The sequence below is a fragment of the Salvia splendens genome, chromosome 9 (genome assembly GCF_004379255.2).
Source record: "Salvia splendens isolate huo1 chromosome 9, SspV2, whole genome shotgun sequence".
Lineage (NCBI taxonomy): Eukaryota > Viridiplantae > Streptophyta > Magnoliopsida > Lamiales > Lamiaceae > Salvia > Salvia splendens.
This window is the reverse complement of record NC_056040.1, coordinates 15,577,119-15,595,988: the sequence shown is the minus strand read 5'-3', so window position 1 is coordinate 15,595,988 and position 18,870 is coordinate 15,577,119. Positions and strand designations below refer to the sequence as shown.

The window sequence follows — 18,870 nt, the reverse complement described above, 5'->3', positions numbered from 1 at the left end:
GTCAGTTTCAGAGCTACTGTTACTTTTATTCTATAGTGCTCTACAAAATGGATGTTTGTAATTGGGACCCCTGTTGTTAATAATTTAAATATTGGCATTTTCCTATTTTCTATTTTAAATTTTTATCTTTGTTTATAAATTATGTGTGATTCTTATCATGTTATCAATATCAAGTTTCCTATTGGCAATCATAATTGTATCAATTTTGACCTTTTTTCTCTATATAGGGATAGGGTCATTTAATTATGGACGGTGCTATTTGCAAAATTTAATGTATCATGGTTGTCAACTTGTCATCTAAGAAGAAATATAATAATAGTGTTAATTGAGATATTTAGGTAATATATGTGTGATTTTTCTAGGACAATCGCCCTAAATAAATCTTAATTATTATTAATCAAATTTACTATATTACACGGTACGTATTTCATATTTAATCTCCTACTTATTTCTCATCCGCTATTAGCTACTCCAAATGAGATCTGCATGAATTTTAAGAAAAATATAAAAAAGTGAGTTATACATGATTAATAAATCATGAAACTTGTTATTGAGCGATCGTTTGAAAATTGTATATATTCGAGCTGGATAGACTGTAGTGTTTTTTTAAGGGCTCTACCCTATCTTATAACAAAAAAAAAGAATCATGAAACTTATTTTTATATCTGAATGGAATGAATCAGTGAAGTATGCGATTTTCTCACCGCATATAATCAAGTAAAATAAAACATATTATGATAGACATTTCAAAATAACATAATATGACATTTAATAAAGGAACAAGAGAATGGTATCTAGAAGATAATTGATGATGAGTCACATAAGAGTATTGAGATTTTTTTCCACAATGGAAGTGTGATTTTAAGATTAGGCATCAAGTTGATAATGTTAGTCTTTTTCACATGAATGAATGTAATATCATCCACACACATATCTTGTAGTTAGGAAAGATTATTACTATAATTTATATGTTGGCAATGACCTTTTTTTTCCATTTTCACACTTCTTGCATTAAATTTATCCTTTTTAAGGTGTATGATAGGAGTATCTTTTTTAGGTGTGTAGGGCAAAACGACAGGCTATGTTTGGCCAATAGTTTATTTGCATGCATGAACTCTCCCTCCGCCTCTCTCTTCATCATAAATTTAGTCCTATAAATACCCTATTTTCTATGTCAAGTAAACACACCCAATACAATACACAACTCTTCTTCACATAAAATCTTCGATGGCAATTCCCAAATTTCTTGTAGCTTCAATCTTTCTTGCTCTTCTAGCACTCCATGGAGTCCAAGCACTCCAATCCAATCAAGTGGTAACATGTTAAAATCCTCTAGTATTTTCTTTCATTATTATAATCTGGTCGAGATGAAATATACGAGTTATGTTTACAACACAAAACCCTCATAGTCCCAATCTATCTCGAGTCTTAACATAGCACACAACTCAAGTCAACCTCCAACAATCAACACAAGCACAAACTAATCAAGATTGATTTGTCCATATTCCAAATATTTTTTCAACTATTGACCACGTGCTCTTATAATCTCTTGGCAGACTAGCAAGGTTGCACCAGAAGATGCATACTCCTCAAAAATGGGTAAATACTAGTACTCATTTTCTCCCTTTCTTGCACATTTTTATCTATGCAAATCAATTAGAAGACATTCATGTATTCCTTCATAAAAAAATCTAATTTGTTCTACATATTTTTTGCAGATTGTAAGAGTGCTTGTGCAGAGAGATGCAAGCTATCAAGCAGGCCAAATCTATGCAAGAGAGCATGTGGAACTTGCTGCGCCCGGTGCAACTGCGTGCCTCCAGGCACATACGGGAACTACGACGCCTGCCCCTGCTACGCTTCATTGACCACTCACGGCAACAAGCGCAAGTGCCCTTAATTAATCACGTCGTTCTCGAGGATTAAAATATCTTTATATCTTGAAATTCCACCTGTATTATTATGTTTGTTTTGTATTTTTTTCTCAGTCTTATCGTGTTCATATTCCTATCGTGTGTAATTCAATTGTATAACATAAAATAAATAAATAAATAAATAAAGAACATGCATGTGTGTAGCAACATTTGTTGTACACATTGTTCAATCTATGTCCCAACAATATATGACCCTTTTAAATTTTTTTCACACACTTCATATAGTGAGACTTTTAGCAAGGATCCCTTCAAAGGTGATGCCGGGCCCAAACGCAAGGATCAATCCCCACTGCTCTTCTCCCTCCTCTTTGCCCCGTCGCTTCGCCTCCTCTAGAACGTACTCCAACACGTAAACGATTGTGTTGCTACTGGCATTGCCGTAATCGGCCAGCGCCTTCCGGCTGGCACTCAACTTCCCCGGCGACAGCGCCAATTTTTTCTCCATCCGGTTCAAAATAGCTGGGCCCCCGGGGTGAACGGCCCAAAACAATTTATTATAGTCGATTTTAACCTTAGAGACTCCCATCAACTCATCACAAAAACCTTGCACATTGTCCTCAATGATTTGGGGCAGCTCCCTGTCTAGCCTAAAGCTTATCCCTTCCTCTGTTAGCCTCCCATCAATAATCTTCTCTGTATCGGGCAAGAAGCGCTGCAACGACGAATGCAACTCGAACAACGGGGTCTCACTCCCCACACAAGGGTTGGTCCCTATTATGACAGCTCCGGCTCCGTCCCCAAACAGAGCAACTCCCACTAGGTCATAAGGTCTATCGGCGTTAGGGGGCCGATAGCCTATGATGGTGGTCTCAGAGGTTGCTAAGAGCACCCGGCTACCCGGATTGTTCTCCGCGATATCCTTGGCTACCCTCAGGCCCGCCACCCCACCAGAGCAGCTTGAGAAGTAGAGCATGACTCGTTGGGTGTCGGGCCTGAGGCCCAGCCCCTTTGCCAGGTAGAGATCTCCACCTGGCAAACGGGCCTCGCTGGAGGACACGTAGACTAAGTGGGTGATGTCAGAGGCCGCCCGGCCCCATTTCTCGATGCAAGACTTGGAGGCGGCGATGGCCATCTCGGTGACGGCCGGGTTGCAGATGTCGAGGCGCTGCGTCACCGTCGGAACCCCTTCCATCGCCAGCTCGGGATACTGCGATAGGATCTCCTCCGACATCACCACGTACCTCGTCTTCACCGAGGTCGTCTTGCCTGAAAAACAAAACAACACTTGTTTTTACTGGTAAAACGGTTGCGGGGCCCACCATTTCAAAGTGGAAAACCAATCAAACAATATCTCTAGTGTCAAATCATTCATCACACCAAAATTGATATTCTTTTATAATTATCACAAACATACATTTTTTTTAATTGACAAATGAAAACTCCTCGAACCCAAAACCGCTAGGCCAACTCATACACACGACACACTTAATAATGCGAGAGAGAGAGAGAGAGGGGGTTATACAAAGGCGGACAAGCTTCTGCTTGAGATCAGGATCGTGGCGATTGGTGATTTTGAAGTAGGCATCGACCAAGAAATCTTGAAGCACTAGCTGGTGTGGGAAGGCTTTGCCTAGACCAAGAATTATGGCTTTTTTTGAATCAAATTTCTTACACAATTCACCACTTCCCATCGATTTTTAATTTTTTTTCAAATCTTTTGGCTCAAGTTTCGATTCTTGTAGATTGTAACAACAAGGCTACCGTTGTATATATAACACTAGCATCGAGCTGATTATCAGGTTTAAATTTTGTGATGGTTTCAATTATTTATGTTGGATTAGTTTAAGTGCAAGAACTTCGTGACCTGTTTTAGCAGGTTTTTTGGTGGATATTTGGTTTGGAACATCAAGAGGCATCCACGCAAAATATAACTATATTGCATTGCATGATTTCAAAATTTAAATCAAGTTTACGAAAAGAGTGAGGTGGGGAAATATGATTTCTAGACCACACTATTTACTGAGATATTTTATTATTTAGGCATTCAAATTCAAATGGAATAAAACATGTGAAATTGAGAACTAAAAATCATCACGTGTTTAAGCATGGAAGACATAGAAAGAAAAAAGCTTTAAAAATTCCCTACCTAGTAGTAGTAATCAATAAATTACTACTATGATTTAACATAGGATATAACATTGAAAAGTTAATAGTAAGACAATATCCAATTCTAAAAATTTTCATACATGAAAAATAAATTATATATAGATGAATAATATGGAAATAATTGCACGTTTACATAATTTACATGCATAACTTTACGAATTTCTCATGCAGCCAAAATTCATACAGTTTCATGAAAATTATCATGTGTAATCAATTTTTTTGTATAAGGGTATATTAAAGTATAAAATTACTACTCCAATATTTTATATACATTAGTACAATTTAATAAGAGGGAACATCATTTTTGGTCCACGAACTTTGCCAAAGTATCATTTTAGGTCCGTGAACTTTGAGTTAGTATCATTTGAGGTACTTTTTACTATTACCAAGTTTTTTTGGACGAAAATACCCTCAATACCTTAAAGCGTATATATTTTTAATAAATTTATCATATACTCATAATTTTTTATAAATATCTTTACAATATATTTTTGACAAATTTTCTAAATATAATTTGACCTTAAATATTATCACTTAATTTTGTGACATGCAAGTAAAATTGCTTCTTCAATTTTTTATATTAATTTTTTTAAATTGAATAAAGAACTTTTCTTTAATAATAAAAAATTAAATAAAGATCTTTTCTTGCATGTCACAAAATTAAATGATAATATTGAAGGTCAAATTATATTTAGAAAATTTGTCAAAAATATATTGTAAAGATATTTATAAAAAGATCTTTATTCAATTTTTTATTATTAAAGAAAGTTCTTTATTCAATTTTAAAAAAATTAATATAAAAAATTGAAGAAGCAATTTTACTTGCATGTCACAAAATTAAGTGATAATATTTAAGGTCAAATTATATTTAGAAAATTTGTCAAAAATATATTGTAAAGATATTTATAAAAAAATATGAATATATGATAAATATATTAAAAATATATACACTTTAAGGTATAGAGGGTATTTTCGTCTAAAAAAACATGGAAATAGTAAAAAGTACCTCAAATGATACTAACTCAAAGTTCACGGACCTAAAATGATATTTTCAAAGTTCACGGACCTAAAATGATACTTTGGCAAAGTTCGTGGACAAAAAATGATGTTCCCTCATTTAATAAATTACTGTACGTCAATGGCTACTTTAGGAACTTGAATTAAGTACTAGTAGTACTTTTTTTAAATCCATAAAAAAACTTAATCAATATAAATGTGCAAGATATTGGGCCGATAATTTGGTTTGGGCCTAGACATAGTCCAAAATAAAATAAAGAAAAACTCACATGTCCCACTTTAAAATTTCCAAATTTTCAGGGGCTAAAAGTATAAAATATTAAATTATTAGGCCCTTCGTGAAATACTTAAAAATATCAATCAATCAATCCGGCAAATGCATACTGAGTTCCACAGCTCATTAGGGTTTAAGAACTGAGAAATTCCACCGAGATATCAGATCGATCGATCTGCGGCAGAAATGGCGATGATACAGTCTTTCAAAGCGGCGGCGAGTCGAATTGCGTCGGCCGCTGAGCACCGGATGACATTCTCCTCCCTCGCGTCGTCCATAGCGGCGCCGCCGGGGGATGCGGCCGTGTGCGGCCGAGGAGACAAGAAGACGAAGAAAGGAAAGAGATTCAAAGGCTCGTTCGGAAATAGCAGGCCGAAAAAGGAGAAGAAAATCGAGAGGATCAAGGATAAGATCGAGGTGCCGAGGTCCACTCCTTGGCCTCTCCCTTTCAAGCTCATCTAGATTCTCGCTTTAATTCTTCGTTGTTGTTTTCGAAGTTAATGTACATTTTCCATGAGCTAAAAGGAAAAATCTAGGGTTCATTTGAACTGATTTACTCAAAAAAGCTCATGATTGAAGCTAGATTCTGTTAGTGTTTTGATTTGGTTTGATAATTCGATGATTCAAATGGAACCAAACGTCCTGAGTAGTTATTTCGTAATTGATGTTCATTATTTTACTTGATGAGCTGATAATGTGCTAAGCTTCAATAAAATTTACGAACGAGGAATAAACTATTTAAGCTTCTGCATACTGCTCCATATATGTCCACTTTCATTGCTTCTGAACTTTCAATTATTGCTCTTATGGCTGTATTTCTGCATTTATTTAGCATTTTTATCACTGATATTTTGCTAGAGAGTTGGTAGATCATAGATTTGGTTAGTCATTGTCTGATACTAGTATCTCAGAAATGTAGAAGCTGCTGCTCCTTTACGAAGTTTTAGCGAGAGATTCTGGTGTTTGGATTGTATGGGCGTAGAATGTGCTTCGATCATCTAGTTATCGACTTATCATATGCGACCTGATCACCTGAATAGCATGTGATGCTTCCTAGTGAGGAAGTGTTAAGGACATATTGAGGTGTTGGGATTATTTGGGCTTAGCACACGCTTAGAAGTTAGACGATCTAGTTCCCGTGTGTGATTCTTTATGCATTCTGCATCCTTGCTAGTATCTCCTTGATTGAGAATGATATGATGGTTTGTCTCCCCATAAAAGTTTTTAGCTCCTTTTTTTTAACTCGAAAGAAAGAGCTAAGTGTGTGTTACTAGATAATACTTAGAAAATGCCTTCACTGCTAATGTATCAATTCCATGTCCTTTTTAGCTGCATACTTCACTTTTGCAAAATACCGTGGAAACTTAAGAACTAGTCACACTGGAAGTTAGGGCTGTGGCTGGTTATATCTTACTGTGATGGATTTCTTATTGTTAATATGCCAAAAGTAATAAAAGATGCAAGTACCTAGCTTGGCCTGGATATAGCATTTAGCTACTTAGAGCATCTCCAATGGCGGACGTCCGGTCGGACGTGCGCGACGGGCGACCGGGACGTCCGCCATTATGGCAGGGGAGGTCGGATACGGACGTCCCGTGAGGACGTCGGGTGTCCTCGGACGTCGGCGCGACGGGCGGGCGGACGTCCGCCATTGTGGCGTGGGCGGACGTCCGATTTTTAATTTTTTTTTTTATTTTTTTTAAACTCTATATATACGGCTCGTTGAATTTTATTACTATGTAATTTTTTTTTCAAATCATGTATGTTTTTTTAAATGAAGTTGTTAATTTTTCCCGTTCGTATTCGTGTTGAAGTTTTATTTCCGTAAACGTAAATTGTTTTATTTGTGAATTTGTGATTTTTTTTATTGCGTGAAGTCCTAGTGGGAAGGGCGGATTGTGAAGGGGATGTCCTAGTGACGTGGCAGTGGGATGGGAAGTCCTAGTGACGTGGCGGGAGGTGTTTTCGGGATGTCCGAGTGGATGTCCGAGTGGGACATCCGCACACTGGAGATGCTCTTAACGTCAATTAGTTGGGGAGTTGGCATAGCCCTCAAGATTATTCAACTTGGTCTTGATATCACATGTAGCTACTTAACTTCAGTTAGTTGTGGAGTTGTTGGCATACCCCTTAAGATTATTCAATTTGGTCTTGATATCACATGTAGCTACTTAGCATCTGTTAGTTGTGGAGTTGTTGCCATAGCCCTCAAGATTATGCAGCTTGGTCTACTTATCACATGTAGCTACTTAAGTGGCGTATACGAGATGTCAAGTTTGGACATTGATTTGCAGCTGGAGTGAAATTTGATCTATTGCAGCTGTCAGTTCTTTTCATAAGTTAAGAGGAAGAAAGTTGTTAGATGATGCATACTACACTATTTTTTTATTTATTTAAATTTGTACTACTTATTTGGAGGTAGATTTGTTTTCAATGGGATATGTTACCATCGTTGTTCTTTCTTTTAATTTTGCGTTTGAAGCTTTGTTACTCTTAAGAAGCTTAGGCACGTTGGATTTCCTTAGGCTATTTGTTTCTTGTGCAATATGGCAACACGCATGAAAAACCATTTAGTGCGAAGATCAATGTGATGCTATATAATGCTTCGATAGAATTTCGTTGGCAAACAAAAGGTCATGTACTCCCTCATAGAAAAATTAGGCCATATTTCTTTTTTCGTCTGCTACATGAAAACAGTCCATATCTATTTATATAAACTTTTCCGCACAACAAATACTACTTGGGCTCCACTATGAGAAATCATTATTAACAATTTAAAAAAAAAACAAAGGGTATGCATATGTTAAAATTCATAATCATTGCGAGTTTGCGTGCATTGCAGTTGGCAAACATCCATTAAGAAAAAGGTCAAATTTTCCCTTTCTCTATTTCCCTTAAGAAAAAAGGCCAATATTCGCCAAAAATTGAAGGCTACAGTCTACAGAGCATATGCAACGGAGGTGCAACTTGGAAATATATGACATTCCCAAGCAACAAGCATTGGAAAATTGACAATTGCCAAGGAAGGGTACATTTTAACATTAATAAAACAAGTGCAATCTAAAACATATCATTGATAGCAAAATGAGATTTTATTGCAAACACATGTTATAATCATCTGTCAAACGCATCATTGATGACAAAAATGAGATGATTATTGTAAAACACATGTTATAAACATCTGTCATCCAGATTTCAAGGAAAGAGTCCTGGTTGAAAGTTACAGACAGCAAGCTTCGGTGAGTTTTCCAAACATGGAAAGAAACAGGCAGTGATTATCCAACAAGAATTTAACCACGTCCAATTTTGGGAGTCACAACTACTCAAATACAAGAATGATCGCCAACATCTCTTTCTAAAGAAAAATCTTAAATTGAAAACCACAGACCACAAACTAGAACGGAACTAGTCCTCCTATCATGATTTGTGGTCCTCCAATCTGCAACATTAGTCATTAAGATCTCATCAGGACATCATGATAATTGATAACTAAGGCCCGGCCATTCTTGTGCGCCTCTCGAAGAAAGAATTGGTGGTGTGGTGGTGGGGATGGGGTTGGGGTTTATACAAGCAAATGCCCAGACAGAAGGAGGAATGTTACTGATGTTTAATTCATGTTTATTGCAACGTTACTACCATAGTAATAGGAATGACAAAATTGATGAGAATAATGATATCAAAATACCAACCTTCATTTATTTCAGAGGATGATGGATCCTCTTCATTCACGCTCTTCCATGCCATAGTTGTGTATAATCTCAATCTGCATTAACCATACAGCAATATTATGCTACAAATTGCTTAATCACTTAAGCGTAAGTCTTGCGATTACATGGTCTAATAATTGCATAATCTTGTTTGTAATTTTTGGTATAATGCAAACACTATAAGTGAATATGGGGGCATAGAGCCAAACCAGGCATCATAATGAACTATCATCTCATCCATTCAGTAGGCAGACATTAATGCACTTATAACAGACAAAAAAGGAAATCTAATGCATAAAATAATACTAATACTAATATTACTAAAAACTTAGTTTTCCTTCAAGACCAGTCAAGATCAGTGAAAAGTTAATAAGAAAACATGTAGTCATGTACTATTATTATTATGTAAACGCTACTAACCAATCATATTAATGCACTGAATGTTAACTGTAACTGCCGAACTGGAAATAAGTTTTCTGAATGCAGAAAAGATAAGAAAAGAGCAAATGCAAACTAAATAAATAGCCTATGAACTAAATCAAGCCAAGTAGTAATCAGTATTTGATCAATTACCCCTGGAGGTGGTGCTGGATTCCTGCAGAATTTGGAGCCACCAGGTGCCCAAGGAACTGTAGAAAGGAAAAAAATATTGTGAACCATCAAAAAGTAAGCAAGCCTAATAATTAAACAAAAAAAGATAGTTACTACCTAAGAGACTGATATTACAATTTACTAGTATCATCCCATAGTTTCTTGAGCCCTCCAAAAGGCAAAAGATTATGCTAGCTTCAGTTAACAAGGAATAGACATTGCTCATAAGTTATATGAATGCACTGACTAATTCAGCTTGCACCTAGATACTCAACATGGTTGGGATTTTCCCCAATGCTCCAATTTTTTTGCCATTTGATACAAACCATTACATTTAGTACTACGCTATTATCTTCTTTACCAGCTGATTTATATGACACTATATTAAATCAACATTCCAAGAAAGACATCTACTGCAACTGGTTCCTTCTCTCTGTGTAGAATAAATAGCATTGTAAGATATAATTTCTCAATCTGTTCTCATGCTAAAACTGTTTATATGAAAGACAATAAATTATGGAAGTGTAAAATTCCACCATAAATACCATCCTCTTCAACTTGGAGTTTTTGTGCTCATCAATGTACTTCCAGGCTATGACTAGATAAAAAATAATTCAACATTTAGATCAACATACCAATGTAAGGATCGGGATGCCTCCATTTGTTGTGCTCCACCTCACCAGCTGCTATCATTCTATCAATCAGTTCAATATCCTCCTAGAAGATGTGCAGAGGGGAACCCCAATCAATCCAACATTGTGTTTCAGGTCGAATTACATACTTGATCGCTCTTTTCCATATCCAACATTTCTCTTAGTTTCTTTTTTACCAAAAACCCTTACATTATAGTAATGGCATTGAAATAACTTTCCAAAGTCAGGTCAAATAAGCTTATTAACAGTTTATTGAACATAGGAGACTCAATCAAACAGCTCAATTCATGAAATTAAGCAACCACCATTACACTGAAATGCGAAAAAAAACTCTAATTCATAACGAACAAATTCAAAGTACATGATGAAAATAGAGAACACACCACGTGTTTATTCGCCTCGAATTTCTCTCTTAGAGCATCAGCCTGATAAAAAAACGCACAACCAATAGACAGCAAAAAAAACCTCGGTTAGAGCCAAATCCAGCAGAAATTTAATCTCGTCCAAGTAGCGAAGAGTTATTCACATAAAATTATCCGATCAAAAGCTGAGATCGAATGAATGTATGAAGAAATGGAGAGAAATAGAAAAATTACATCGGAATAAAAGATATGGCGATGAACCGCCCAATTGAGAGTGTCCTTGAGAGCTCTCCGGTAGAGGATGCGAACCCTCTCCTTCTGCACTGCTCGCCGAGCCACATACGACGCCGTACTTACGCTCATTCTCTCCCTCTCTCTCTCTCCTATCTGATTTCTGATACAACCCAGTTTCTAGTAAACTCGAATCGCGACTTGCCTTTCCTACTTTGGTCATTTATGGCACGGCGTCGTTCCGATGATTTGGGCCTCAATAAAAGGAACCTTTGGGCCTGTATCACGTGTCAATAAAGGCCCATTCTGTTTAGATGTATAGGAATAGTTGTTATTGTTTTTTTTCCTTATTAGTTTTAGCCTCTGAGTAACCACAATAAACCAGCTGCGGCTGTCTATTGCAAGCCGGAGGGTCACCGCGGCGGGAGGAGGACCGGCGGAGCCGTGTGGTGGGTGGTGGGCAAGACGGCGGTGCCGTGACGGTCTATTGCGAGACGCGCAACCGCCGCGGCAGTATTGAAATAATTTTTTATCTATAAAATATCTATTCCCCATTATTTTTTTCATTCCCTTCCATTCTATTTATTTTTGTCCAATTCATTTTGTTCTAGTCCAATTAAAATGTAACAACAACTAAAAAAAATGTGAGGCGTGTTGTGGCGTGGCTGAGGCGTGGCTGTAATGACTGGGCGGACAAGTTTTTTTTTGTGGCTAAGACGTGGCTGTTCCACTATCGTGGACACTCTCAGGGGTTATTCTCCCATTAATGTTCCAATTTTTAAGGTTTTTCCAATTTTTATTTGAACTTAAGTTTTAAAATATACTATAATAATATCACCATCTTTGATTTATTGTAATATTGACATTATAGTTTTATTCTGATTTGCATGCCAACATGATATTAATTCAAGAACAAATATTGAGGTTGCGTCACTCACATCAACCCTCCAATGATTACCAAATTTTTTTAGGGAGTTGTTAAATTTATAAAGTACCATGTTTAAACAGATCATATTATTACAAAAATTTAATTTCGCAAAATAACAAACTATATGGAATATATTCCAACTCTTTTATCCAGTGAAGATGATGTGATAAACTTAATCGTTAAAATTGAAGTATTAAAACGAAAAGGCGTATATCAATTAGAAATTTAGAACAGCAAATTCCATCTTAAGTAATCTAAATTCATGCTATTCGTTAGATTTAAAATTTAAACTATGATATCAAGATAGAGTTTGAATGAAAATTAGTTATGTAGTAATATTTTTTATGAAATACTATAACAAAAACTTCCAGGAAAACGGTGTCGTTAAACACGCAACGGCTTCTCGTTGACCCGACCTCACAAAAGGGACGACATACTATTTTTCCAGCTAAACGATCTTCTGGTCATGCGTGGAGGTGTGAAACTGAGTCCAAACATCTCCTTCAGGGCCACCCCATTCTCCGAGAATCCGATAAGCTTGGCCACCACAGCAGCGCTCCGGCTAACACGGAACATGTCTTGGGTGTCGCTGTACAAGAGATGAACCAGCTGCCTCCTCCTCCTCTTGGAGCCGAGAGCAACGCCCCAATCCGTGTAAAGCATGTTCCTCTCATCCTCCGTACACCTTTTACCCATAAGCCTGCTTAGTGTTTCCCTCTCACGATGAAGAGCTCTTTTGCTGTTTATTTGAGAGCACGTAGTTCACATAAGTTAGTCCAACATGTAAATTAACTATGCCCTTTTCATTGAACAAATATATAATGCATACAATAAATAAATTATACACAATTTAGAATTTATAGGTGGAAGGATTATTATCTTATACTCCTTGTTCAATATCATAAAACAGTATTAATAAAAATTAAATCCAATGAAATTATAGGCAAACCAAAATTTGTAAAACAAGGCTCATTTATTATATGTATAGATTATCCAACTCGAATGAAATTAGACGCCAATTTATAGACATACCTAGAGGCCAACGTGAGTGTGCGGCCATCCTGTATGACTGAGTTGCCACCGGAAAATGTATCCTTTAGGAAGGATAGTCTCCTATACTCTACCTCCATATAAATGGAATCTGTGAAATCTTCTTTAATGAGGAGGATGAAGTATGTTCTGTGGACTAATGAAACATTGCAATTATGCCATAGTTCGACTATCAGTTTCTGCAGCTTCTCGAATTTCATGGGCCAATCTTGCATCTGGACCACAGCAAGATCTCTAGCGCCATTTTCATCTCCGGTTCCTGTTCCTGTTCCTGTTCCTGTTCCTTCAACCTGAGGAAACAAAGCAGGGTCAAATAATGAGTTCTCGGCTTGATGGTTACTAACAGAAACCATGTAAGAAGAAAATAACTACGTTTTCATATTGAAGCTTTGCCATCTCCTTGAGTCCTGCAACAAAGGAACCAAGAGTTGGAATATCTTCTTCTCCATGGGAGCTGCTCTGATTTTTAGCTTCATCAATGAAACTACTACAATCAGAGTTTAGAGAATCGCTTCTCGTAAATTTTGCATTATTTACACCATAGATTGTTGGGGGATGTTTCCAGTGCTTCCTGAGGGCGCCGCTTTCAGGTCTTCCAGTGAAATCATTTTCAAAGACATGAGGAGGTGTGCTCTGACTTTCTTCGGCAGTCTCAAAATCAGATAAGCAAGTCATTAAACTAGCTCTACAGCTTCGGCTTCTACTTAACTTTATGCTGCCAGAACTCATTAGACCAGTTGATCGAGCACCAGAAGACGATGAATCAGGGTAGGGGTGGAAAACAGAATCAGTGATATTCCTCACATCTTGAACTCTATGTGCTTCTGCATCATATGCAGCACCACTCACTTGTCTAGGTGAAGCCGATAGCACCTCATGATCCACAATGTGACCATTACTACCAGGTTCCATCCATGCTTGCAACATTTGTTCATTATTACTAGTCGACTGGCCAAGAGACTCGCATGCTTTACTCTGAGAAGATTCATCCATCTCAATGCATCGAACTTCCTTGATGTCATCACAATTTTCTTCAACTTTGATAGGATTTCTCTTTATAACATGACTTGGATAAGATGTATAATCCGATAAATATTGATCCTCACAGTTCTCCCGAAGCAATAGGTCCAATTCTCCATTACACCTAAGGTTTTCATTAAAAGACCCACTGAGTTGTTTTGAACTTTTGATGCGTTCAGCCTCTTGGATTAAGTCCTCAATTTTCAAATTGGCAAGATTTAGTTGCCTCTTTAGCTCCCTGACCTCTTTCTCCAACTGCAGAGCAAGCAACATAATGAGGAAGGTTAAGTTCGCCAGTTTGATTAAAGAAACTTAAAATCCATTATGACAATATCAAATGATAAATTTTGCAATTTCACCTCAACACGAATAACATTTAGGTTATTAAAAACAATAGACACAGTATTCAGAAGCTGTAGGAAGGACAAAAGTATGCAATTTATATATATGAGTAAGCCATTACCTTTTCAATCTGCATATCTTTCTTTCTTAGTGATGGCGCATGATCGCATATTGATGCTGGAATTTTTAACTCAGTCTCCAACCTTGCTACCTCTTTCTGAAGATGTTTCACCAATGCCTTATCTGACATCACTACATTGACCTGTGCATTAGTTGATACTTCCTTTGCACAGCAAGCAAATAAGAGAGTATTCCTCGATTGCTCAACATGGCTTCTTGCAGGGCTCAAATTGCAAATGATTGCAGTTCTTGCATTGCCTCCCAAGGCAGGCTGTAGTATACGTGTAAGCTTTGAATCTCTGTAATTAACATGCCCATTTCGCCCTTTGCTGCAGTAAATCATATTATTCAAAAGCTGATACAAATGGAACATGCAATAAAACGACATGACATAGCACTTGCATGCTACTTCATTAGATTAAATCCTGATAGGACATCTATGCATATGCTTGCTAGCTTGCCTACTTGTCCAAAAACATGTGCATTATATTAGAGTAAAGACCAATTCTCAACGAATACAATCAAGCTTAGCCAGTAATTATAATGGAAAGCAGAAACAATCTTGCCTCAAAGTGTAAGATAAAAAAAAGCTCGGATTCATGAATCCCTTATAGCACATTATTTCACAAAAATGAAATTGCCAGGCAGCTAACAAACTACAACGGCAGGCCAAAAGAATCCACAAACCTCAGCTTGCGAATCACCGTGCTCAGAGTGAGCAAACTACGATTAATATGGCAGCCTTCTTTCAGCCTATGTCCAACTGAGTTAGCTTGAGATGCCCGCTCACTTCCTGCCAGATCTACAAAGTTCTGCAGAGACATGTTCCAATACCTTTCAGATTTATTATACTAAATATTTAGGAAAATTATGACAAATTCAAATTTCCCATACCACACTAGCAGCAAGGGTGGTTGAGTTGCCCTTCCCTATAAACTCACGAGCAGAACTTTCGATTGTCTGGAGGAATTCGACCAAGAAGACACACAATAAGTGCTTATACAACATGAACGTCACTGGAGAATGACAAAATCTATTAAGACAAAGAGCTAGGGGAGCTAACCAATCTAAGAATTTGATGGGATCTGGAGCTTGTTTCATTCAATAAGGTCTCTCCAATTTGCCTTTGTGCTATACATGAATTAAAGAGAGATTAAAAAGTCGAAGAATATATAAGATGTTTAACTATTGAATTGTTGAAGTATAACGACAAAATCAAGGTGGAGTTCATCTAACCTTCACATATGGATAACAACTCCTTGAGGTGATCACGGTCCCTCAAAGTTTCTTCTGTGAGTTTCTCTATTATAGTCCCCCTCTACAGAACAAAAAAGAATACATGATACATACACAACTGAAACAAGGTGGGAAATAGAGTTGAGGAAAAACTCACTTCCGGGTCATCGAGGAGTCTTAGTGGAGAATTATCTGTGCTAAGGAGGTCTCTAACAACTTCATTGTAAATCTCCATCGCAGAGAACTTTAAGACGAATGCCCTTTCTTCATGCTGGTTCAGGCAGAAGAAAATTTTTTATAAGACTTCCAAGTGGAAAGAGAAAGCACTTCTAGAATAATCATTAGTCTAGTCTTGAATCACCAGGATGAGCGAAAAATAAACTATACTCACACACCTTCTGTACGTAATCATAAATATCAGCCACTGCATAATCAGTTATTCCATTCATAGTGTATGTCTTTCCGCTGCTTGTTTGACCATATGCAAAGATAGTTGCTGAATGAAAATTAGTTAAAATCTGTTAAAAGAGTTCATCTGTAGAAAGCAGAGGGAAAAGACCCCTCATAGTGAACAAGGATTCAGCAATGTAATAAACACAATTCTCACAATTGATGCCACCAACAACTGATAGAGCAATGTCCTTTGTACACTCATCATAAACTTCCCTTGTTGTGCAGTCACCTCGAAATACTCTATCTACCACCATAAAATTGTACATGGAAAAACAAAACAAAGTAAAAACAGTGTAAGGTATAGGTATCACAAATAAGTTAATTAACAAATTGATCTAAATGACAAGTTTTATTCAAATGCTTCTAATATATTCAGCAGGTTCCAAGTGCTACTTGGAGATAGTAGTGATAGCTTGGTTTCCTAAGATAGTGAATATTAACAAAAGTACGGGAGACTATAGACATCAGACCTCCAAATCCCAACTCTTGATAATAAAAAAAAGGTGTATAATAAAATGTCGCTGAATATTATCAGTTTCGTTTTCGTATGATATGCTTGAAAATTTAACCAATGTAAATGACAATGCGAACAGAAATACCAAATGAGTAAGCTGTAGGTAGTCCAGAGCGCTCCTGAAGGCTGTTCCGGTACAAAATGGTGGTTGAGTTGATGCATTCCCAGTCTGAAACTTCAGCCCGTGAACTCTCTTTTTCACTCAACGGCCTTAACCTCACCAGTACCAATATCTTCTCTTCTTTTCCATTCCCAACCCCCTGCATTTTCTCCCAATTGATCAACTCCTCAGAACCAATAGCCCCCATTGTTTCTCCCACCTCCTCAAATCTACTTCAATCACACGAGAGATGAGAAGTCCATACTCAGGAACCTACCAGCAACCCAAACAAACAATATATAAATACAAAGATATTTGATGTACCCTTCATCGTACTTAAAAGGGCAAGACAGTTGGGTTACTAGAGATAAGTTAGTTGAGCTTGCAGTTGAAACAAATACCCAGACTCCAATGCAGTTTTCACCATTAGTTGATGAAGCTAGTTAAACATGATTTTACCCACTAACATGACATCGATTAAGCTAAAACAGTACTAATCAGTAGTTGGTGGTGATTGGCGAATTTGCTTAATGCCCCTCGGTAATCCCTTTCTCCAACCAGAAACCTAAGAGTTCCATCTTTTTAGGCAGCAATCAACAAAAAGTAAACAGAAAGTTTAGTTTAATGGGGACCCCAACTATCCTTCGACTCCAAGTAATGATGATATTTCCCTGTAGCCCATTCTTCATTATTTTAAACACCAAATCTGGTAAGGCCCTTGAAAACAAAAATAGTGGCTCCCCACAACCCCATTTAACAGGAAGAAAGATGCATACACAAACAAATATATATACTTCAAACAACTACATTGAGAGGGATTCAGCTGAGACCTCAGGGTTAGGGTTTGTAATTGTATGGCAGAGAAGCTTCGATTCCGAATATGCCAGAACAAAGAAACACAATCCTTACCAGAATCAACAAACTAAATGCAGGATCCGATCCCACATTAACAATAACAGCAATCTATCAGTCAAATTGAGAAACAAAATTAGAGCAATAACGCAGCAAGTCACTAATTAACAAATGTGGCAAAAGCTCCACACTCCGAAACAGTACTCTACCTCATGTTTCCTATAAAGTTGCAGTTCTACTATTCGAAAAAGCAAATCCAACCGCCATCACTCGAAAAATTAACAAAACCGCCACATATATAGTAAACAAATCATTCGAGAAAACACCATACCTCCTCACACGATCTCAGCAAAAAATCATCGAATCAAACGGCAACTGCATCAGCATTACTCCTCAACTTCTTCTCACACCTCTCCCTCTCTCCCTCTCACTCTAAATTTATGCGTGTAGACGCATATATTAGTTTATGTATATTTATACAAGTATTAAGCTGCAGCTAACCACTAGTGTAGTGAGAGAGAGAATGAAGAGAGTGGTGACGGAAGTCGATATCGGGCGGCCGGGGGAGGAGAGTGAAATGACGTTTGTGCCCCTGGCTGGTTGAAGAATGCGTGGGAGAAAGCGGCACGTGGCCACGTCGGCGTCGTAGGTGAAATGTATTGAATACTGCGTAGAATACGGGATAACTGACAAGGGCGGTATTTTCTACTTATACATCACTTTACCGTTGGGGGAGTGTATCCGTTTCTGTTTGCTGATTGGATATTGAATTAGTAGTAGTATTTTTGTATATTTAAGGGCAAAGAAATCTCTATTTTGAGTGATTTTATAAATTTTCTTTTAATCTTTGAAATTTCCCGATTTATTATAATTTTTCTAGCAATTGTAACTTGATTCAGTGATTTTATCAATTTTCTTTTAATCTGTGTAATTCCTCGATTTTATTTTTAATTTCTAACAATTATACTATGATTTATCTAATTTTTGAACTTATATAGTACTAGTAGTACTCTACCAATTTTATTATTGGAGTTTCACTTCAACAATCTATCCTAATCTAAAGTGCAAGTTGGGTGAAAAGACATTGATGTCCTTTTTGGAGGGAAAATGGAAAGATGTAGTGTCTACTATTCAAAAACAATTTTTGAATGCAAAAACAATTGGACAAATAATGGTCCAATAAATGCTAGCTTCTTGAATAAGTTTTAAAACACATATAAATAGTGCACTCCCATTAATTTTTTTTATAATTAAGTTATTAAATTTATATATTAATTAGCCTTATATTTGGGTTAAATTGGAATTGTGCTAAAGAGTTTAGTTTGTCTTCCATTTATCTATCCTAATCTAAAATGCAAGTTGGTGAAAAGACATTGATGT

General features: G+C 36.9%; 5 protein-coding genes across 9 annotated transcripts; 2 read left to right on the top strand and 3 right to left on the bottom strand.

Annotated features, from left to right (window-relative positions):
- Positions 1–1,159: 1,159 nt before the first annotated feature.
- LOC121748609 (snakin-2-like) lies at positions 1,160–2,104 on the top strand. Its single transcript, XM_042143077.1, has 3 exons — positions 1,160–1,314; positions 1,557–1,599; positions 1,719–2,104. The coding sequence occupies exons 1-3, from the start codon at positions 1,228–1,230 to the stop codon at positions 1,898–1,900; spliced, it is 312 nt and encodes a 103-aa protein (XP_041999011.1). The 5' UTR covers positions 1,160–1,227; the 3' UTR covers positions 1,901–2,104.
- LOC121748607 (type III polyketide synthase B-like) lies at positions 2,045–3,625 on the bottom strand. The gene is made up of 2 exons (XM_042143075.1): positions 3,397–3,625; positions 2,045–3,140 (listed from the first exon to the last, which is right to left on the bottom strand). The coding sequence occupies exons 1-2, from the start codon at positions 3,563–3,565 to the stop codon at positions 2,152–2,154; spliced, it is 1,158 nt and encodes a 385-aa protein (XP_041999009.1). The 5' UTR covers positions 3,566–3,625; the 3' UTR covers positions 2,045–2,151.
- A 1,803-nt stretch (positions 3,626–5,428) lies between these two features.
- On the top strand, positions 5,429–6,018 carry LOC121748610 (30S ribosomal protein S31, mitochondrial-like). Its single transcript, XM_042143078.1, has one exon. The coding sequence runs from the start codon at positions 5,518–5,520 to the stop codon at positions 5,791–5,793; it is 276 nt and encodes a 91-aa protein (XP_041999012.1). The 5' UTR covers positions 5,429–5,517; the 3' UTR covers positions 5,794–6,018.
- Positions 6,019–8,485: 2,467 nt separating this feature from the next.
- LOC121748971 (NADH dehydrogenase [ubiquinone] 1 beta subcomplex subunit 9-like) lies at positions 8,486–11,073 on the bottom strand. 3 transcript variants are annotated; one of them, XM_042143568.1, is made up of 6 exons: positions 10,879–11,073; positions 10,666–10,707; positions 10,265–10,346; positions 9,612–9,667; positions 9,021–9,094; positions 8,486–8,770 (listed from the first exon to the last, which is right to left on the bottom strand). In XM_042143568.1, exons 1-5 carry the CDS (start codon positions 11,005–11,007, stop codon positions 9,053–9,055), a joined length of 351 nt encoding a protein of 116 aa, XP_041999502.1. In that variant the 5' UTR covers positions 11,008–11,073; the 3' UTR covers positions 8,486–8,770; positions 9,021–9,052. The 3 variants fall into 3 exon arrangements, with proteins under 3 accessions (XP_041999502.1, XP_041999503.1, XP_041999501.1); XM_042143569.1 differs by having other exon boundaries at positions 8,689–8,931; XM_042143567.1 differs by having other exon boundaries at positions 8,689–9,094.
- Positions 11,074–12,048: 975 nt separating this feature from the next.
- Positions 12,049–18,265, bottom strand: LOC121748785 (kinesin-like protein KIN-7F). Of its 3 annotated transcripts, none has more exons than XM_042143304.1 (13): positions 17,822–18,265; positions 16,624–16,911; positions 16,179–16,268; positions 15,967–16,067; positions 15,729–15,842; positions 15,572–15,653; positions 15,399–15,466; positions 15,230–15,295; positions 15,023–15,147; positions 14,337–14,664; positions 13,226–14,128; positions 12,836–13,143; positions 12,049–12,542 (listed from the first exon to the last, which is right to left on the bottom strand). In XM_042143304.1, the coding sequence occupies exons 2-13, from the start codon at positions 16,844–16,846 to the stop codon at positions 12,221–12,223; spliced, it is 2,730 nt and encodes a 909-aa protein (XP_041999238.1). In that variant the 5' UTR covers positions 16,847–16,911; positions 17,822–18,265; the 3' UTR covers positions 12,049–12,220. The 3 variants fall into 3 exon arrangements, with proteins under 3 accessions (XP_041999238.1, XP_041999240.1, XP_041999239.1); XM_042143306.1 differs by lacking the exon at positions 17,822–18,265 and adding an exon at positions 17,469–17,595; XM_042143305.1 differs by lacking the exon at positions 17,822–18,265 and adding an exon at positions 17,001–17,021.
- Positions 18,266–18,870: the final 605 nt, after the last annotated feature.